This window comes from Diabrotica virgifera, chromosome 4 (assembly GCF_917563875.1).
Source record: "Diabrotica virgifera virgifera chromosome 4, PGI_DIABVI_V3a".
NCBI lineage: Eukaryota > Metazoa > Arthropoda > Insecta > Coleoptera > Chrysomelidae > Diabrotica > Diabrotica virgifera.
Window position 1 is genome coordinate 263502727 of NC_065446.1, and position 20750 is coordinate 263523476.

A 20750-nucleotide genomic window follows, 5' to 3' on the forward strand; every position below is an offset into this window, starting at 1 on the left:
AAAAGATAAAATTAGTTGGAGAGTGGTTCACTGCGCAATGCGCATAGCTGAAAATAGGTCTCGTCTGTTTGGCAATAAAAACATTACGAAATTTACAGTCGGGTGTGCCTTGGTCGTATCTCTGGACCGTGTCTTGTCTTATTGCAGGTATTTTAAATTGCTCGGCTGCTTTGAATTCCAGGAGGAATTCTGAATTGCTCAATAGGTTGCCAAGAACCGATCGAAACAGATTTAAATCGATAGGAAATATTATGAAATTTATATTTTTCCTTTACTAAAACTATTTTGAGAACTTTCCAATAATTTTTGGACTACTATCAGTTAGTTATTCTTTCTAAATTTTTACCATACAGTCTAGCTTTAAATTGATAAAACGTCTTCAAAAGATACTGTTTTTTATTCATTTAAGCAACATAAATTTTGTGTAGATCTGCCGAAAAGTTTAAAAGTAAGTCTATAATATATATACAGGGTGATTGGTAACGAATGGGCCATAGGTTAACCTTAGATTCCTGAGCTTAAAATAGGTCCATTTAAACTAACTTACCTTGTGTCAAAAGTTAAACTTTTATTTTATTTATTCTTGAATATCTCCTGACAGGCATAGGATAACAACACGAAATTTGGTAGGCGGAGGCTTTTTGGGACGAGAAATCGAAATTCGCCATCAAAAATGATGTATTACCCAGAGGGCGCCACATACGCCTTTCAGCGCTCATTTAATACGTTAATTTTTTTGATTACACACTCTACATACTGTTTGAATCAAAACTTTTATTCTCTTAATATTTTTACTTAAAAAATGTATTCTACATTCATCTCGCTAATAGAGATAAACGCATTTTAAATCCGCGATGTAACATAATTTTTTGCATAATATTTTAGTTGCACCCGAAAAATAAACTTGAAACCATAATAATTGAGCAAGTTCTCATATTTATGTCATTGCATCACAAATTTCATTTGAAGGAATTTGCGATACATTTTTGGAAATTATTATGGTTTTAAGTTTATTTTTCGGGTGCAACTAAAATATTATGCAAAAAATTATGTTTCATCGCAGATTTAAAATGCATTTTTCTCGAAAACGGTTGAGTTTAGCGAGATGAATTTAGTATACCTTTATTAAGTAACAATATTAAGAGAATAAAAGTTTTGATTCAAAAAGTATGTAGTGTGTAATAAAAAAAATTGAACGTATTAAATGAGCGCCGAAATGCGTATGTGGCGCCTTCTGGGTAATACGACATTTTTGGTGTCGAATTTAGATTTCTCGTCCTAAAAACCCCCGCTTAAAAAATTTCATATTGTTATCCCATGACTGTCAGGAAATATTCAAGAATAAATGAAATAAAAGTTTAACTTTGACACCATGTATTTCGGTTATTATCAACTTTCGTACTAAAGTAAGTTAGCTTAAATCGCCCTATTTTAACATCAGGAATCTAAGGTTAAGTTAAGATATTGCCCATTTGTTACCAAATACCCTGTATATATAAATAATTTAACGGTTTATGAATGTTGAGATAAACATTAGATACATGTGAATCAACTTAAAAAACTAAACGATTAATTTCTAAAAAAATCTCGTTTAATGATGCCGCAAAATTCCTGCTTGAATATAATCAAATCATGAATGAAATTTTTGTTCAAACCGATTTATTTATATCGAATTTTCAATGTCAAATATCGTTAGACCCATTAGCCAAAGGAAAAAGCGTGTGAAGGTTCTAGCATTGACAGTTTACCGTTCGGTATGAATATCAAAAGAAAAAATACAGATCAACAAACTGTAGTCCATTGATTTTTGTTTTTACAACGTGTCAATCAATCCCGTGGAGATAATTGGTGTTAAATGTTAAATGTTTACGACTTTTGAACGGTAATGTACAGCCTGAAGAGGACTGGAAATGGTGCTCTATAGCTAAAATATGTGAAGCTTGTTTTTTGGTCATTATCGATTGGTACTCAATATGTGAAAATACTTTGCTGGAACTACAGAATTCCCTAGAAATTTCTTCTCCAAACTCCGGATGCCGGATATTTTGGTGTGTTGATGTTTATTCTCTTTTTCCAGTCTATTTGGTTTCTCAATATCATCTTTATTTCTTTGTAGTTCATCCCTCTTGCTTTACCTGCTTTTATAATTTCATTTATCCACCTTTTTCTTAGCCGTTTCTTTGGTTTATATCTTGTGATTTTCATCTTTTATGCCGGATATTTCTGTTCTCTTTTGCCCTCTTAGTGCTTTGATCTTATTCCAAAAGCATCTACTGTCATTTGTGTAAGTTTTATTTAAGCTGTTTGTTTCCCATCTATAACTGCCTTTTTAGCAATTTTATTTTTATTGTTGTATAGTTCTTTGTGTCTTGGATCCTTTTTTGCACGTATCTTTTACGAGATTCTTTTTTATTAGTGATAGCCACTATTATTGGGTTTCTCCACCATCTGGTTAGTTTTCATTTTTGCATTCCACAGGATTCATTAGTTGACTCGTATATTACTTTTTTTATTCTTTTCTTCGCATCTAGCGAGCCATCCTTTAAAACCTTTTGGTATTTTATTTATTTCATCTTGGTACATGTCCCTTATTGTGTTTATATTTAGTTTACAGTCCCTTATATTTACCTTTCTATACTGTAAATTCTCTAATTCAATATCTGGTGTTTCTGTTATTTCCGCTATTACTAGTGTATGTTGTGTGTTCAGTTCTGCTTCATTTTTACTTTTACATTTTTTATCATCGTTTCTATCTCTTGTTATGTAATCTATAATGCTTCTTGCTCCTCTTTCCTCGGCTATCATAGTGTATTTTGATTTATTTGTTGTTACCATCGGCTCCTTCCTATTTTCATATTATTGACAATATAGAGTTGGATCATTCTATCTCTCTTTCTATTTCTTTCCGTTTGTCCCATGCATCCCTGCCCTTTGTTTATATTATTTCTTATCCTCATCATCATCATTCAGCCTTCTGCATCCAAAGTTGAACATAGGCCTCCCCTAATTTCTTCCAGTTTTGTCGATCTTGGGCTTTCGCAACCAATTCCCAGCAATCCTTTTGACGTCGTCTGTCCATCGTGTAGGTGGTCTACCTCTACTTCTTCTGTCTTCTCTTGGTCTCCACACTGTAATTTTTTGGGTCCACCTCCCGTCCTTCATTCTGGCTACATGGCCCGCCCAATTCCACTTCGGCCATGCTACTCGCTCTATGACATCTGTGACGCCTGTCCTTCTTTTGATTTCTTCGTTTCTGACCCTATCTCTGAGAGTCAGTCCAAGTAGTGACCGTTCCATTCTTCTTTGGGCCACTCTAAGTTTAGTTGCTGTGGCCTGGGTTAACGATAATGTTTCGGCGCCGTAAGTCATGACTCTTATCCTAGTATGTATAAAACTCATCCATTTTTATATCATGTAACCTCTTAACTCAGAGCTGGATTTACATATGGGCTGAATGGGTTATAGCCCAGGGTGGCAGAATTCAGGGTGAAAAATGGCGGGGTGTAGGGCGGCAAATTGTGGATAGCCCAGGGGCGGCAAATCTTCAAATCTGTCTCTGTCTCAACTAGGGTTGCCTAGATACTTGAATTATAAGTTCGAAAAATTATTTTTGAAAATTTGGCTGGTAGGAAGATCAATAGTCAGATGATTTTTTTCCATGCAAATTGCCTTTTGCAACTTTCTTCATTTTTATAATCTTAATTTTAACTAACAAAAATATTAGAAATGATGATTTGAATTCTTTTGGTTACATAAAAAATTATGCATAGACTTTTAAACTCAAACTTCTCAAAATCCCACAAATGAATAGTTGTTATTATAAAAGCTGTATGTTTACAAACGCAAAATTCCCTAGCCGTCCTAGATTGATGTACATAATTTACGAGTAAAAAAACAAATATAGTCGTAGAGTTTTTAGCCGAGTTTATCAATATTTTGAATAATCTTTTTCGATCTTCATTACAGCACAAGAAAATCAGATTAAGCGCTCAATTTGCCACAATCTAAACAAATTTCACGATGAAATATTAACGATACGTTAACCCAATTTTCTGATCCCAGTCTGGCGATTGTTTGGAAAATATGGTCCATATATCATGAGAATGGAAATGACACACTTTTAGATGATGCGAGCGGTCTAGTTTTTTAGATAAACACCATTCTAGTCTCAAATATTACAAATTTACGCATAGTCTGGGCAGATTATCGGTAGATAGTGTTCTATTTTTTTTTTATAAACAAAATGGCGCTCCGAAATTGTGTTTTTTTTTTCAATTATTGCTCTATAATTCAGAAGATTTTAACTTTACACCAAACACTCCCAAATAAAAATTCACCGTAATAATTAAATTCTGCATAGAGACATGTTTTTCCCGATTTGCTATAGTAGATATGATTATAATAAAATTTTATTTGAAAATTAAAGATTTTGGGGAAAACCCGCATTTTCTGAGAAAAATTTTCATCGAGCTAATCGGGAAAAACGTGTCTATGCAGAATTTAATTAGGGCAAATTTTTATTTGGGTCTTTTTGGTGTTAAAATGAAGGTGTTAAAATGAAATGTTTGAAGTTAAAATCTTCGGAGTTAGAGAGCAATAATTGAAAAAAAAAACGATTTTGGGGCGTCATTTTGTTTATAAAAAAAATAGCTCACTATCTGCGGACTTTGCATACCTATATTATTAATATATACAACTATAAAATTTGATATAACTTTTCCCAAAAATGGCCTATTTTCCGATAATCTGACCAGACTACTTAAATATTGCAAATTTATACTCCCTTACCCGGCGCATTCATCAAATTTTTACTTGGGTTCATCCGCCAAAATTTTAATAAATGCGTTGACAATTTTCCAAGAGTTTTCATTGAAAAATAGTAATAAATGGTATCTTATCTGTGCTATTTTAATTAATATGTGTATCTGTCTGTTGCAAAAGTAGGTAAAGTTCAATACTATATGACGAAATTTAACGATTTAGATGCCAAGATTTTATCAGTGAATAGAACAAAAAATTTGTCGAATTTTATTTGCCTGTCTCGTATTAATTAATACTCATCTTAACATTAGTCCTGTCGCCAGGGGGGGTACAACGGCCTCCTTAATTCAGATGGACTTACCCAAGTTTTTTTTATATATTTTGACCCGCAGAATACGAATTTTTTGAGTTGGGTAACAGTTGATCCGGATGTCGATAATATTGTTATAGACAAAAAACTTGAGGAATTACATGACAATGATTTCTCGCAAAACAAAACATCTTTTTGTATTTTTTGGGTCATTCTAGGCAAAAAATGCTTTGACAAGTTTTTTTGTAGGATGCATAGTTTTCGAGATAACCGCGGTTGAACTTTCAAAAAATCGAAAAATTGCAATTTTTGAACCCGAATAACTTTTGATTAAAAAATAAGTAGCAATTCTGCTTACCGCATTTGAAAGTTTAAGTCAAATTTTATCGGTTTTGATTATTTGCATTGCTAAAAATTTATTATTTTATTGGTAAACAAAGCTATAAACACCTAGTGCGCGAGTGATGTTTTCAATGATTTCTCATTTAAAATTGAACGAGTAGGTAGAGTAGCTACAAGTGCAAGCGAGGCAATTTCTACGTAGCATGCGTTAAAACGCATGTATTAGGCACGGGAAACACTATGTGTTTATAGCGTTGTTTCTTACAACTTGTTTTACAATAAAAAAATTAATTTTTAGCAATGCAAGTAATCAAAACCGATAGAATTTGACTTAAACTTTCAAATGCGGTAAGCAGAATTGCTACTTTATTTTTAAATCAAAAGTTATTCGGGTTCAAAAATTGCAATTTTTCGATTTTTTGAAAGTTCAACCGCGGTTATCTCGAAAACTATGCCATTCTACGGACAAACTTGTAGGAATATTTTTTGCTTAAAATGACCCAAAAAATACAAAAAGATGTTTTGTTTTGCGAGAAATCGCTGTTATGTAATTCCTCAAGTTCTTTGTCTATAACAATCTTATCGACATCCGGATCAACTGTTATCCAAAAAATTCGTATTATACGGGTCAAAATATATAAAAAAAAACTTGGGTAAGTCCATCTGAATTAAGAAGGCCGTTGTACCCCCCCTGGCGACAGGACTACATGTAGATCAAGAAAGATCATTAATGGCACTTGGTGACTCTTAATGGCACTCAAAACATCGTCAGACAGTGTGTTAAAGACAGTGATTTTTGAGAGACCAGACGATAGACGATCAGTAAACCATGCCAGAAAAAGATGGAAGGATAATGTTGAAGCAGATTTATCTAGGATTGGGGTACAACAAGTGAAATGGAAGGGCAAGATCATAGAAGATGGGAGGCATAGTGGATGCGGCGAATGTAAGCCAGAGTTGTATATAATATTCTATAATGAAAAAGAAGAAGAGTTACTTACTTGTCGTAGATGTTCGAGATCAACTTTATTCCCTAGAAGCATCGTCGGAATGTGACTTCTCAGATGCAGAACCTTCTGCAGCATATCTGTGGCTTGCGTGAAAGAATTCCTACAGGTGATGTCGTAAACTACTGCACACGCATCCGCCCAATATATCGCTTCCTCAGGGAAAGCCTGGATGTCACAGCTGCAAACGTCAACAATCTCTACCTCCAGAGGAGACTTGTTCAAAGTTATCACTTGCCGGTAAAGGAGATCTGCAACAAAAATGTCTATTAAATAATTGAGAATATAACATATCGTGGTAGTTGTGGCATAAATACACACAGAAATTTTAGAGATTCAAATTTTGTTCAATGCCAAAACGTGATGTTATAAAGATAATTAGTAAACACAAGAATATAAATAATGTTCTCTATGACCAGTTGCTATTTACAGCCCATAATAGGAGAATCTAGCATCTGGACGAGCAATCTACGTGTTGTAAGGACTTCTGTGTTGCCTGATGTAAAATTTAGAAATATTTTAAACATAACACTTAATTTAATATAAACATGTTAATTTTCCTAAAAGTGCACAGCATTTAAAGTGTTTTCACTCCTATATTTTGGTGGCTCAAGCATTTAAAAACCTGTAAACAGCACTGATGATGAATATCTTATTTCGAAAAAGTTCTGTGATGTAGCCGAAAGAATCATTTTAATATAAATGTACCCTTTATAAAGGATTTAACTAAATTTTTGAATTCATTTTGTTAATGTAGTGTTATTTCCTGATATGTACTATTCGAAGTATTGTTCTAAAAATAGGAAATCTGTTTCAATAATTTCGTTTTCGCTTTAATAAATAATATTGGGGTCAAAAAACAGAAACACCAAAATTTGCATATTTTGATTGGTTGTCTATTTTCGGACTTCGATTCCATGTCAATGGTACAAACATCAATGACAGGTGAACTATAAATAGATCTGGGTAAACAAAACAAAATTATGCAGATTTATTCTCATTTTTGGTGGTTTGAAAATGCATTATTTGATATTTCATACTCTATATATGCATATGAAGTCGATGACATAGTAATGTTTCTATTTAATGATTCGAATCATTATTCGTAAAAATACAAAATTGTTAGATTCTGAAATTAGGAGAAGTTTGTAAAGAAGATGTATCACTGATGTCGTCGAACGTATAACCAAGCTGAAATGGAATTGGGCAGGTCACGTAAAGAGACTAAAAGACTCAAGATGAACCAGAAAACTAATTGACTGGTGCCCAAGAGAAGACAAACGCAGCAGAGGACGACCACCAACACGTTGGATGGACGACGTTAAACGAATATCCAATAAATGGCAACAAGACGCTCAGAACCGTGGAGAATGGCGAAAAATGGGAGAGAACTATGTCCAGCAGTGGACGGAAGAGGTTGCATGATGATGATTGTAAACTGAAATGAGAAAGCACGTCCCTTAAGACTTAATACAATAATTAAATTAATTATTTAACAAATGCTTAAGTTCAATACATAAAAAGACTCTGGTATGGACATATAATGAAGATATTCTTTGATACACGTTTTATTTAAAAAAATTGATTTCGCGTGCGTAACTGGCATTCAAAATCGCAGGTCGCTTCAAGCGTTGTTTCTAAGAGAACGGTTCATTTTACGTAAAAAGCATTAATAAACATTTTGCTGTTCAAAATGATCTCAGCTACATTTTTTGTTTAAAATATTTTTTTCTAACGCATACAGTTTCTTGGTATATCGATAACGGAATCAGATACGGATCCCTCTGTTACGGAAAATAGGTTGCTGGTTGGTATCAGGCAGTGACGGATCCAAGGGAAGGCGATGGGGACGATCGCCTCCTTCTCAAACCAAGTTATATATAAAGATTATAAAAACATTCATTTATTCATTTATTTTTCATAGAAATTTAGCCAATCGTCCCCCCCCCTCTTGACGATGCTGGATACTGCTGGATCCGCCACTGGTGTCAGGTGCCTTTGGTCCTTATTAATTAAATGTATAATAAATACGAATTCAATTTAATTACATTATAAACATCAACAATACTACCGCGACCTATTCCAACATTATGTCGCCATAGTCTTTACGTTAATAAATACTAACAACCATAATTCTTTATCACGGGAGGTGTTCTTATATTTTATATACGTTTATATCCACAACAAACCTGACTTTGCAATGTCACTTTGGGTTATTGAATTCAAAAACCTTAATACACCTCCCCTACGAAGGGGTTTTTGTGGGAAGCCCGGGGTAGTAATTGCAAACTTTATTTTTATCTTTTTTGGGGTTCCAAAGTTGATCGATCATCTCAGCAAAATTCATCTTGCCTCTTATGATTTTTAGACGTTCAGTGACATCTTCCTCTCTGAGTATTGTACTATGATGGGAGAACTTAAATTCATTGTTGCATCTTGACAACATTTAGTGCTTTACTACTGTTTTCACATTTTTACACAATTTGACAGACCTATGTAGTTGTTAATTGCTTACATTTTTAAGTGTGATCTATGAAGACTTATTTCTTATTGTTTTAGGGCAACATTATATAATTTTTTGTTCTCTTTGTTCTCAAGTATAATACATCTGTGAGAAGTGTCGATACAACAATACTGACTCCTTCCCTCCGATAAACATTCACATACTACAACCGCTTCCTGTGAGTGCCACATCTTTCCGTTTCTCGATTGAATGTAACTTTGAACGTAACATCGATGTCTGGCAAAAGCACTAGCACCGTCCTATTCATATTAAAGAGAGACAAGAACATTATATAAGCTCGAGAAACTCATCAGTGTGGTATTCTATCTATGTAAACATCGATAATAACTAAAATACCGGCACGTGCAGGTTCTGGATGCACCTGACAACTCCCGACGTCCTAGATTTTGTGTGTATCGTTTTCCAAAACATCCCGCACAGATAAATAGAGAGATATTAGCGATTTATGTAGGTTATAGCACTGGTTTGTTATTTTTATTTGTTTTGGATATAAAGACATGGTACAGAATTTTCACAGACAAATGTTTTTGAGTTTTTACACTATTGGGACCGTGCAAGTTCGGAAGAGTAAATCCATTCGCCACTTTTACTACTTTTTATTTTATTAGTAATTTTTTCTTATCTTATCCTAAAACTAATACGAATATTAATCTCTAATAAACAATTCTACTAATAAATAATTATTTTTGTATTGCATTTTTAATAATTTTGTATAATATATTTTTTTTGTATTTGTTTTTCTAAATGATGTTCTTAGAGTTCCACAGCAAAAACTGCAACATTCTTCTTTAGCCCTCTACTTAATTCGAAAGCGTTTTACTATGGACTCTCCAAGTTCGTCATTCATTTTTATCTACATATTTTTTTTATTATATTTTTTTAATTATTATATTTTTTTTCTATTATTTTTTTATATATTTTTTATATTTCATATATTTTTCATATTGGCCAATTATACTAGTCCTGGTTACTGGATAAATATCAAGGACATAGCCCAAAAAATAATAAGAAGAAAAAGTAAGATTGAGGTTATGGTATTAAAAGGTAAACATTTTACTACAAGCAAAATACCATTAATTCACTTTAATAATTGCATCTCATATCAATATTGTGGAGCAACCTATAATTTTTACAATTATTTATAACACATCATTTGCGAAATCCCATTTTCTTCAATGACAGTAGGTACAAAATATACGTCAATTTGACAATTTCAATTAACAATATGAATTATTTAAGAAATATATGTTAAGAAAGTTGCAAGATTTCTCCGCCATTCGCGCACGATCGTTTCTCGTATCCCCTCCAAGTACTTACACACAACAAATACCATATCTCTTTTTGTATTATAACTAGAAGATTGATGAAAAAATGAATTTCTTTGATGTTTCATAAGCTACAAAAATGCCTGTATTGTAAACCTTGATACAATAATTAGAACAGGGAATTTTGGAAAATTATTGCAAAAACATTGCGAAATTATAGCATTTAGGTGATTTTTTAATTGTAACTCCTGGTTGGAAGGTATCCTGGTAGGGACTCCTGGTAACTCCTTGTGGAAGGAATTGTAATGCCTGGTTGCACCAACAGATCTTAAGCTTAAGACGACCCTGAAGTTCAGCTTATCAAACAAACGCGTTGCACCATTGAGTCAGATAAATTTTCAGCTTCAACGGATGTTAATCCCAAGTGTCCGTTATTCTCAACTTAAGTTATTGTTTGAGTTTAAGACATAGTCCTAGAAAGTGATAATCTATAAGTTGAGCTGGGCTAAGCTGAAGCTTAAGGTCTGTTAGTGCAACCAGGCATTAGAGGCCTATGTCCAAAAAAGAACAATAGAAGAACAAGAACAAGAAGAAAAGGAAGAATTAATTTTAGAAAAAAAGAATGGATTATACCTATAAATATAATAACAAAAGCAGAAAATAAGAAGTTCAGAAAATAATGTAAAAAGAAACGTTGCGCAAAAAGTATAAAAATTGTGCCAATAATTGAACACATTTATTTTTGAAGAGACATGTAGATTTTTGATTTTGATTGCATATCCTTACAGTATAGTAAAATAATGCAGAAGAATGTGTATGTTTGTAACAAAAGATCGTTTTCAAACAAAATTACATAACTATTATTAGCACAAAGCCCACATATCACAAGACTGCGTTTCCAATATACAGTCCATTAATCAAAACCAAAATATTTATATAAACTTTTTTTAAATCGTCTACTTTTGGCAACGCTACCCATTGTTTTAGTGTTGTAAACAGGATATTGCCGGTTTTCGAGATAGATATGCACCTGTCAAAAATATATATTTTAGAAATTATATGTTTTCGATCCAAAATCTTGTGCTCTGAAATCATCTCGTTTCCACGAACCGATAAAACTGAGCTAATTCCGAGGTTTTCACGAGAAAAATGTTTCCAAGATGAACAACATCTTATAAAAAGTGTTTTACTGATGTTTACTTTTTGGTAAACGGCGCCGAACTATTAGGAAATGTTTGTTATGTCTTAATAAAAGATAATGTATAAGTTTTGAGTGAAGTTTTGGTATTATTTCGAGAAAACAAACAGAAATATGGAAGTAGACAGAAAATTAATGAAATAATAAAAAAGGTAAATAAATTCACCAAATTCATGGATTAAAATTTTTGTAACAAGTTCCACATAGTTAGTTCTGGCAAATTGGAGGCTTATAGGTACTTTATTTTTCTTACGTTATCTTCTTCTTCTTCGTGCCACTAGGATTACTTCTGTTTGTCTGTCTCTTATTCTGTTTCAGTTGTTGTTGACTGTACATTGTCTTTTCACCTTTTCGGCAGCCTTCAAACGTGTCTTCTGCTAGTATACGGCTTGTTGTTTTTATAGATGTTCGCTAATTTATCGGTTTACATATTCGTTCCAGTTTTTTTCTTGTTTTTATTCACCTGTTAATATTTTGAATTTTGCATTGTTCGTGTATGCTTCTTTTGCTTTGTTTGTCTTAATGATATACCCGCTATTGATCTTAATACTTTCATTTCCGCTGCATATGTTAGGATCGGTCTTACTTTTGTCTTGTATACTTTCATTTCGCTTCCCGTGGTTAGATATTTGTTTTTCCATATGGTTTCTCGGAGACAACCACTTACTCTTGCTGCTTTTGCTGCTTACAAATTATCCGCAATTAGTACTGCATCATCGGTATAGCATAAGTACTATCGTGATTTTATGCTCTCCCATGTGGTATCCATGTCGTTTTCTTCCTTCGTGAATTATTTGATTCATCACCATATTGAACAACAACTTACTTTATCGTGTTCTCATTTTTTCTTTATATGACTTCTCTTTAATACCACGCTATGTCTGAAAAATCTTCACTTCACTGACCTTATCGGTATACTATAGAAGATTTGCTAGTCACAAATCTTCTATAGGATAACGGTGAGGTCAATTTCCTCCGCATATACTGTTTTTCCGCACTTTACCATATTTGTTTTTACTGGAGCACTCCATTCTTAAACTACTCTTCTTTTGGTATACTTCTTATTTTTGTGTAGACATCACTTTGTCTGCTTTTCAATGTGATGGTAAGTTGTCGTTCTATCATATTTGTAGTCATCCCTCTGATGGTCTTTCTATTGGGGAATTGTCTCACGGCGTCTTTATTACTCTATTTGTTGCCATTCTGTTTATGTGATCGTTCCATTATACTCTTCTCTTTCTTACCCAATCCTCGCTTTCCTCCACTTTGTATCTTCGTCGTATATATCTAGTTGTCTTGTCATAAATAAGTGTGATGTTAATGCCTTCTGGTCCAAATTAAATAAAACTCTGTTGTTCAGGTAACATTATATTAAATCGAACTATCGGTGATTCAACCATAAGTTATTTACAATAATAACGTGACCTGTCCTAAACGTGAATACTTGCTAACTACAATCATAATCATAATATCTTTCTCGCCCGAGTTAATGTTTATATACACCTTTAAATAATAACAAACATGACAATCCAATGTTACTCACGGATATTGAATCCAAGAACAGATACTACACCGATTAATGACTGAATGAGTTTTAAACATATTTTATACAGAATTACCTATTTTATATTACAGTCTGCCATCGATTTTTCTAAGGGATTTTCAACTCCTCTGTTTCTAGCATTCTTTTTGTTCTCTCTGTAACTTGTCACGTTTCGGCCATATATGTCATTACTTGTCTGATGACTGTTTTACAAATTCTGCTATCTAATTCCTTTCCCAATATTTTTTGCAGCTCCGTTTGCTCTATTTACTTGATCTTCAACTTCTGCTTCGAGCTATCCGTAGCTAGACTAAAGTAATGCCTAGATATTTAAACTCCATCACTTGTTCTATTATCTGACCCCCAGCTACAGTTTACAGCTTAATAGACTTGCTATTATAACCTAAGATCCTTTATTTTGCTGCTGTCAAATATCTTCTTAAGATCCATGTTTCCAATGTCTTCATTGAAATGAATGTTTACGTCAAGATTTTTCTTCCTGCATCACTTTTGTGTCGAAATATTTATCCTAAAATTCATTCGATACGTGTTCATATGTCACAAATACCATCCATAAATAAAATCTTTGTCATTATCTTAATTAGAAGCAAACTGCACATATTATAAGCCATATTTTGAATATTATTTGGCAAGCAAAATCACCAAGAATGTGTCTTTTTATAAAAATAGCTAAACCTGACGTTGAAAAGCGTCAGACGTCGCTTACATTCATGAATTTCTTGGCTTAGAAAGTGCGAAATAACTTCACATCTAGTAAATATCAAAATCTGCGGGAAGGTATTCATCGATTATATTTTTAAATACGCGCAATAAAAACCAGGTGTAGGTATGTCGATTTATTATCTGACTGTTTTTGTAGAGTTATTAAACGCAAAAAATGTTTAGAAAAATACATAAAATCGATTTGATTATAACAGAGACTCAGTAAATTTTTATAGAAAATAAATACGATTATTTCATTCATAGGAGATTCTGACCAACACAAAGTTACAGAAATCTGAATTAAATCGATAATTTTTGATTATTTCATTCATAGGAGATTCTGACCAATAGAAAGCTACAGAAATCTGAATTAAATCGATAATTTTTGATAATCTCCCGTCGTTAAGTATATTACGTCAGATGCCCTTCGTTGCTACGAAAAAATACATTCAGTGACATTAATGACAATTAGGGGCGGTTGTTCGAACGGTAATCAACAATGATCACTATCAAATATTTAATTACTGTCACCAAAACTGTCAATGTCAACTTTTATTGGGTTGCTGAAAACATAATTGATTATAATTATGAGATTAGTTAATCAATTAACATAACAATTATTAACATAGTTGATTAAGTAATTTCATAATTATAATTAATTATGTTTTCAGCAACCCAAACAAAGTTGACATTGACAGTTGGTGACAGTAATTAAATATTTGATAATGATCATTGTTGATTAGCGTTCGAACAACCGGCCCTTAATGTTTTAAAAATTATAAAATTGATGACTTTCAATCGTCAAATATTTATAAAAACTGTGTGTTTAATGGTACTTACATAAATAAATTACAATAAAATTTTGGTTTTGAACAGTTTTATTCATGAAATAATCGCAACAAATTGCACTCGACCTCTGAAATTAATATAGAATTTTTGCTCTCGTGACACTTTGACATAATTTCACTCGCCTTCGGCTCGTGAAATTAAAACTGTCAAAGTGTCACTCGGGAAAAATTCAATAATTTCAGAGCTCTTGTGCAATTACTACTGAAAATTTGTAGCTAATGAAAAAACTTTTTGGGAGGCCTTCAAAATATTCAAGGTGCATCCTCTTTCTTGCATTGAAAGTAAGTAAATTACGTCTTTAAGAGACGCTTCAAACGTTGTTTCTAAGAGCGTTCTCCTGTTTCTAAAAACCAGAAATAACATCATTCAGAAGCTCTGAGGTACATCACGGAGGCATCGGCATCCACACTCATGCTTAGCTCTTGTTTATTCTGTAGCTGAATATTGCGCACAAATATGGATTAACAGTGCTAACATTCAACAGATTGATGTTCAGCCAAATAAACCATGAAAATGATCACTGTGGTAATCAAATCCACACCAACCCATTGGCTAACAGTGCTGAGCAACATTCCACGACCATACCTTCGCCGACTTAGTCTGCTAACCAAAGAATATAAAATGATCCTTAAAACACGACCTCATAACTATATAGAAGATGCAATCAAAAGTCAACTGTGCTCCAGAAAGTCTCCCATACCAACCGTAGAATCTCCTATACCACCGGGTTCAACACAATCACCAAATGGATCCATGAATGGTCGGAAGCTCAACCAAATAGAATTATACGGTGCATCACAGAGACACCTTTTGGATTTGACCTACCACGTGCACACTTAATTGCATCAGAGCTCAACATGCGTATATGTGGCATATAATGGGGTAATTAGGAAATAAAACAAAAGTCAAAGACGCAGGACAACATATAGCCGGCCTAAAATGGAGCTTTGCAGGTCATAACGCCAGACAAGCGGACAATAGTTGGAATATAACAATGGAGACCAATCTACCAATCACCTCCACTCTTTGACCCCGTATAAAACGTCATATTTTTTTTTGTAAACCATAAAAATCATGCTCTAGTTCTTATTGACCATCAATTTGGATCATATATGTATTTCTGCATTTTTTTGCTATTATTTTTTGGCATACATAACTTTTTCAACATCTCTTTCAACTCTTATCTTTGTGGTATATTCTGCAATTTTGTTTTTATGAGAAATACATATATGTATATAAAAACAAAAAATTGTTTTAAATTTATTCAGAATATACCCAATGTGACAAGTTTCACCGATTCATCAGCTTCTTCAGAAGAAAAATAACTATTGTAAACTAACCACTTTACTGCGCAAATGCAGAATTAACATCAATGTTTCTATACATGCTTTCCGATTGGTTTGTCTTATCTTTATTTTTTAATTTTCATTCTTTTTATGCTTTATTTGTCTTTTCATATTCTAACGTATCTTTAACTAGTCTCTAACCACCTCTGGCATTCCGTCTTTTATTATATTTTTACAAATTCCATAATCCTTGAAATAAATACTTCAAAAATGCGAAACATGCGTTCAAAAGAAAGAAGTAGTGTTTTGCGTGAACTGGGTCGCAATATTTTTAGAACCAAGTCATTTATTAAACAAATTATCCTGCATTTAAGACAACTCAATAAAATATACCTCTCGATTTATTTTAAGAGTCATAGGTGCTTAAATCTAGGTGGCTGTGTATATGTTTCGTACAAGTTTTGTTTATCATTGACTGCATGTACAATATCCCGAATATGTGATGGATCGACTATGTGAATCACCCAAATATTTGGACGAGCCACTCAAGAGATCGAGTTTTTTGGCAGAAAGGATCGTTTTTAAAATGTCTGTTTCAATAAAGCTGAGTAACCGAGTAGTGTTTGAGTGTTTAGTATGATTAAGGGGGTCCATTAAGTATAATAATTTGTTTTGCACAGTTTTTTTGGATGAGTGTCATTAAAAATTGCAGAGGTGCCAAATACCTGGGCATGTAAAATATTTAGAAATATTTTTCGCTTGAATGTTGAGACTATTTGTTTATTTTATGCAAATGTATGTTGATTTTTTATTTTATATGTGTGATACTACAGAATATTTGATAGGCTTCAAGAAATTTGAACATAAAAGGTAGTCCTAATATTATTTCGATAAGTGTGACTCTATGATTGGTATTTCTTCTTAAAAGAGACCAATAATGTTAGAAATCGGAAGGAAGAGAAAGTATAGAACACATAACAAATCTCCGAAAAAAGAAACAGAAGATTAATAAGAATACTCAGAGAAAGGGGAAAATCTGAAGATACAATGAGTCTGTAATCAAGGTCATTTTAGCCCAGAAAACAAAAACCGTAGTCATCAGCAAAGGACCGACTAGATATAAAATAGAAATTTACTGAATCAGCATTGAACATATTATGGAAATCAACTATGTAGACATTACACTATCCAGTTATGGTGTAGAAGAAGAGGTAAAAGAATAAATACAGAAAGCCAATAAGGAAGGAAGATGTCTAAACAATGCATTATGGAGGAATAAACACATTAGGATGGAAGCTAAGAACGGCCATAAGGCGAATAATGACATACACGGCTGAAATGAGATATAGTAGGTACATTCAAAACAAAAAGGAGGACAGAGATGACAAAAATGCCAATACCAAGAAGTATCACGTAAACACACTGAGGGATCGAAAAAGAATTGACGAAATCAGAACAACATGCAATGGAGAAAATAGACGACTAGATACTGAATAGGAAGAAAGAATGGAAATATCCATTAGATATAATCTATTTATTTATTTATTTATTTATTTACGGGCAAGCCCAATTCAGAACGATTATTACAAAAAAAATATTACAAAGACAAAAGCAAAAACATAAACAGTGTCAACACAAAGAACAAATATTACAATATGTATTGGATAACAATGAAGCTATTAAGTTAAAAGAAAAAAAAAGAACATTAGGATATAAAAAACAAAAAAAGTTTAAGCTTAAAAATTGCTAATAGAAATTATATCACTAACATCTAGTTATATTTGTATGTTCAACAAATGGTTTTTAAATCTATCCAAGGAATTGCAGAATATATTTATTGGAAAGAATATAGGCAGAATGACAGACGATAGAGTAGTCAAGATAGCAAGAGACAAATCGCTGTCAGGTAGAAGAGTTGTGGGCCAATCACAGAAAAGGTGGAGTGACAATACAACTCTAAGGTATAATCCAAGAAAACAGAAACAATCAGAATTTCCTAATAATAAAGTAGATGAAAAAGAAGCATTCTCAAAACACTGTTTTATGGTGATCAATACTATAGACTATAGACAATAGGCTACATACTGAGCTCTTCTTCTTCTTCTTCTTCTTCTTCTTCGCACGACTATTACTTCTGTTTGTCTGCCTCTTATTCTGTTTCAGTTGTTGTTGACTGTACATTGTCTTTCCACCTTTTCGGCGGCCTTCCAACGGGTCTTCTGCTATACGGCTTGTTGTTTTTACAGATGTTCGCTAATCTATCTGGTTCCATTCGATTTACATGTTCGTTCCAGTTTTTCTTTCTTGTTTTTATCCACCTGTTAATATTTTGAATTTTGCATCGTTCTCGTATACTTCAGTTGCTTTGTCTGTCTCTTAATGATATGCCCGCTATTGATCTTAATACTTTCATTTCGATATTGTTGATTTGTTGTTTCGTCTTTCTTGTATCGGTCCTTGTCTCCGCTGCATATGTTAGGATAGGTCTTACTGTTGTCTTGTAGTCTTGTATACTTTTATTTTGCTTTCCGTGGTCAGATATTTGTTTCTCCATAATGGTTTCTCGGAGGCAACCACTTACTCTTGCCGCTTTTGTTGCTTGTGTTGTGGTCTCTGTTCTTATATTCCTGTCACTAGTGATCTCTACTCCTAACTAAGTAAGTGAATTTCATTACTTGTTCTACAATTTTGCAGTCTATTTCTAACTTGCATCTACGCGGCTCTTTACTTATCACTATACATTTAGTTTTTTCTACTGATATTCTCATATTAAGTTTATTTGCTGTGATATTGAAAGTATAGAGCTGCATTTGTAGGTCATCCTCGTTATCAGCAATTAGTACTGAATCATCGGCATAGCATAGTATCGTGATTTTATCCGCTCCCATGTGGTATCCATGTCGTTTTCTTACTTCGTGAATTATTTGATTCATCACCATATTGAATAACAATGGGCTGAGCGAGTCTCCTTGGCGGATTCCTCCTTTTAGTTCTATGCGTTCTGTTTTTCCTGTTGACATTATAACTTTGGTGTTGTTGTTCTTGTTAATTTCATTAATTAGCCGTATTATCTGGTGGTCTATTTGTTCAGCTTGTAATAAATTTAAGATATCATTTCGTCTCACCCTGTCAAAAGCACTTTTTAAATCTACAAAGCACATGTATGCTGGTTTTCCATATTAAATAGACTTTTCTACTATTTGCCTGATAATAAAACTTGCATCTATTGTGCTGCGGTTCTTCCGGAAGCCTTGTTGTTCATCTGCCATGTTCGTTTTTTCCTCGATTAGCCACGGTTTAAATATAGAAAAAATACGAAGAGATTTAAAGGCTAACAGCCGAAGTGTGACGCCACGACTGTCATATTGATATTTGTAAACAAAGGTTGAAAATTGAAATTTTGCTTCCTCTGCTGCTTTTTCTGACTAAGTATAACGTGTTTAAGATAATATCACCATAATTCGGTTTTAAATTTCTATGGAATGTAGTTTTTTAGTGATACTCATTAAGCAAAGTTTAGGAACTTTTTGGGAACCATTGTATTTTGTATAATAAAAATGGTAATGTGTTTTGCCCCGGATTGTGAACACTATAGTGAAAGAGGGATATGTAGATTCTTTAAGTACCCAAAGGATCTGGTTGACAAGAAGAGGTGGATTTCATTACTAAGGTAAGAAAATATAGTGAAGAATAAGGACTGTCGACATGTCATATCCCTCCATGTTAATCCTGCCAGCGGATAATATAAAAATCATCATAATACAACAAATAGACATGGTTGCCGTTAATTGAAAAACCCCTCACAAAGAATTCCAAGTATGCGTGGATTGCAGACAGTTGGCTGTTCATCCTGTTTTAGCTCTCTGCATTCGTAACACCTAAAACTCGTCCTTTTATACCATAGTTTTATAAATAGGTTTTCTAGCGAACGACACCGTGGCGCAGCGCCACTTTATTTATCTCCTATACATAATTTTTGAAATGTTTCAGAACACGAAATTTAAGAGCCTCATTATTTTTACTCGCTTCCGTTTGGGAGTTAGAATTTCGTAACAATCATTTAGAATTTCGGTTCGGCGCTAAAAGAAACAAACTGAAACGAAATTGGGACGAGCGAATTCCTGAATTCTTTTATTTGTATATAGTTCTCGAAAGTTGCTCTCTTTTATAGAGCAATAATGTCACAATTAAGAAACGGAATCTTGAATACCTCGGTCATATTATGAGGCATGATAATTATCGCATCCTGCAACTGATGATACAGGGTAAAATAGAGAGCAAACACGGGTCCGGAAGAAGAAGATAATCATGGCTTCAAAACTTACACCAATGGTTTGAACTAACATCGATCGAGTTATTCAGAAACGCCGCAAACAAAATTAAAATTGCTATGATGATAGCCAACGTCCGCAACGGAGAAGGTACATGAAGAAGAAGATAGAGTATAGCAATGAAGATATCCAACAACCAAGATATCCAATGAAAAGTTCTTTCATTATGTATCATTTACAAATTATTTATTTATACGCACAATAAACCGGGCATTTTTATAAAACAATCATAAGATTAAAAAAAACCATGAAATCCTTTATAAAAGGTATATTTGTTAAAATCCCTATACAGGGCTACATCATAAAACAAACAGAACTAGTTTTCAATCGGTTGACCGATCATCATCAGTGTTTTCCTAAAATGTGTATAACCCATGGACCTATAAACACAGATGGACTCAGCTATTTACATAAAATTGTGAAGCCAAAATTATTTGAATAGGTCACAATCTAAGTACCTTCACATGTTGTCACGTATTTTTATTAAAATTTCTTATTCGCGTATCGCTGAAAATGTTACTCTTTTATGTCGTGTCTACAGATGCTATCAAACTAAAATAATAATTGTTCAGTTATATTAATTTACATATTGAATGGTAATTAAAATATCA

At 33.1% G+C, this 20750-nt stretch overlaps 1 protein-coding gene across 1 annotated transcript in view; it reads right to left on the reverse strand.

Moving 5' to 3' along the window:
* LOC114325430 (ras-related and estrogen-regulated growth inhibitor-like protein) overlaps nt 1-20750 on the reverse strand; it is an 89990-nt gene that overhangs the window by 10720 nt on the left and 58520 nt on the right. Inside the window, exon 4 of the mRNA XM_028273503.2 lies at nt 6415-6671. Within this exon, the coding sequence (XP_028129304.2) occupies nt 6415-6671 (257 nt within the window). The remainder of the gene's footprint in view (nt 1-6414; nt 6672-20750) is intronic.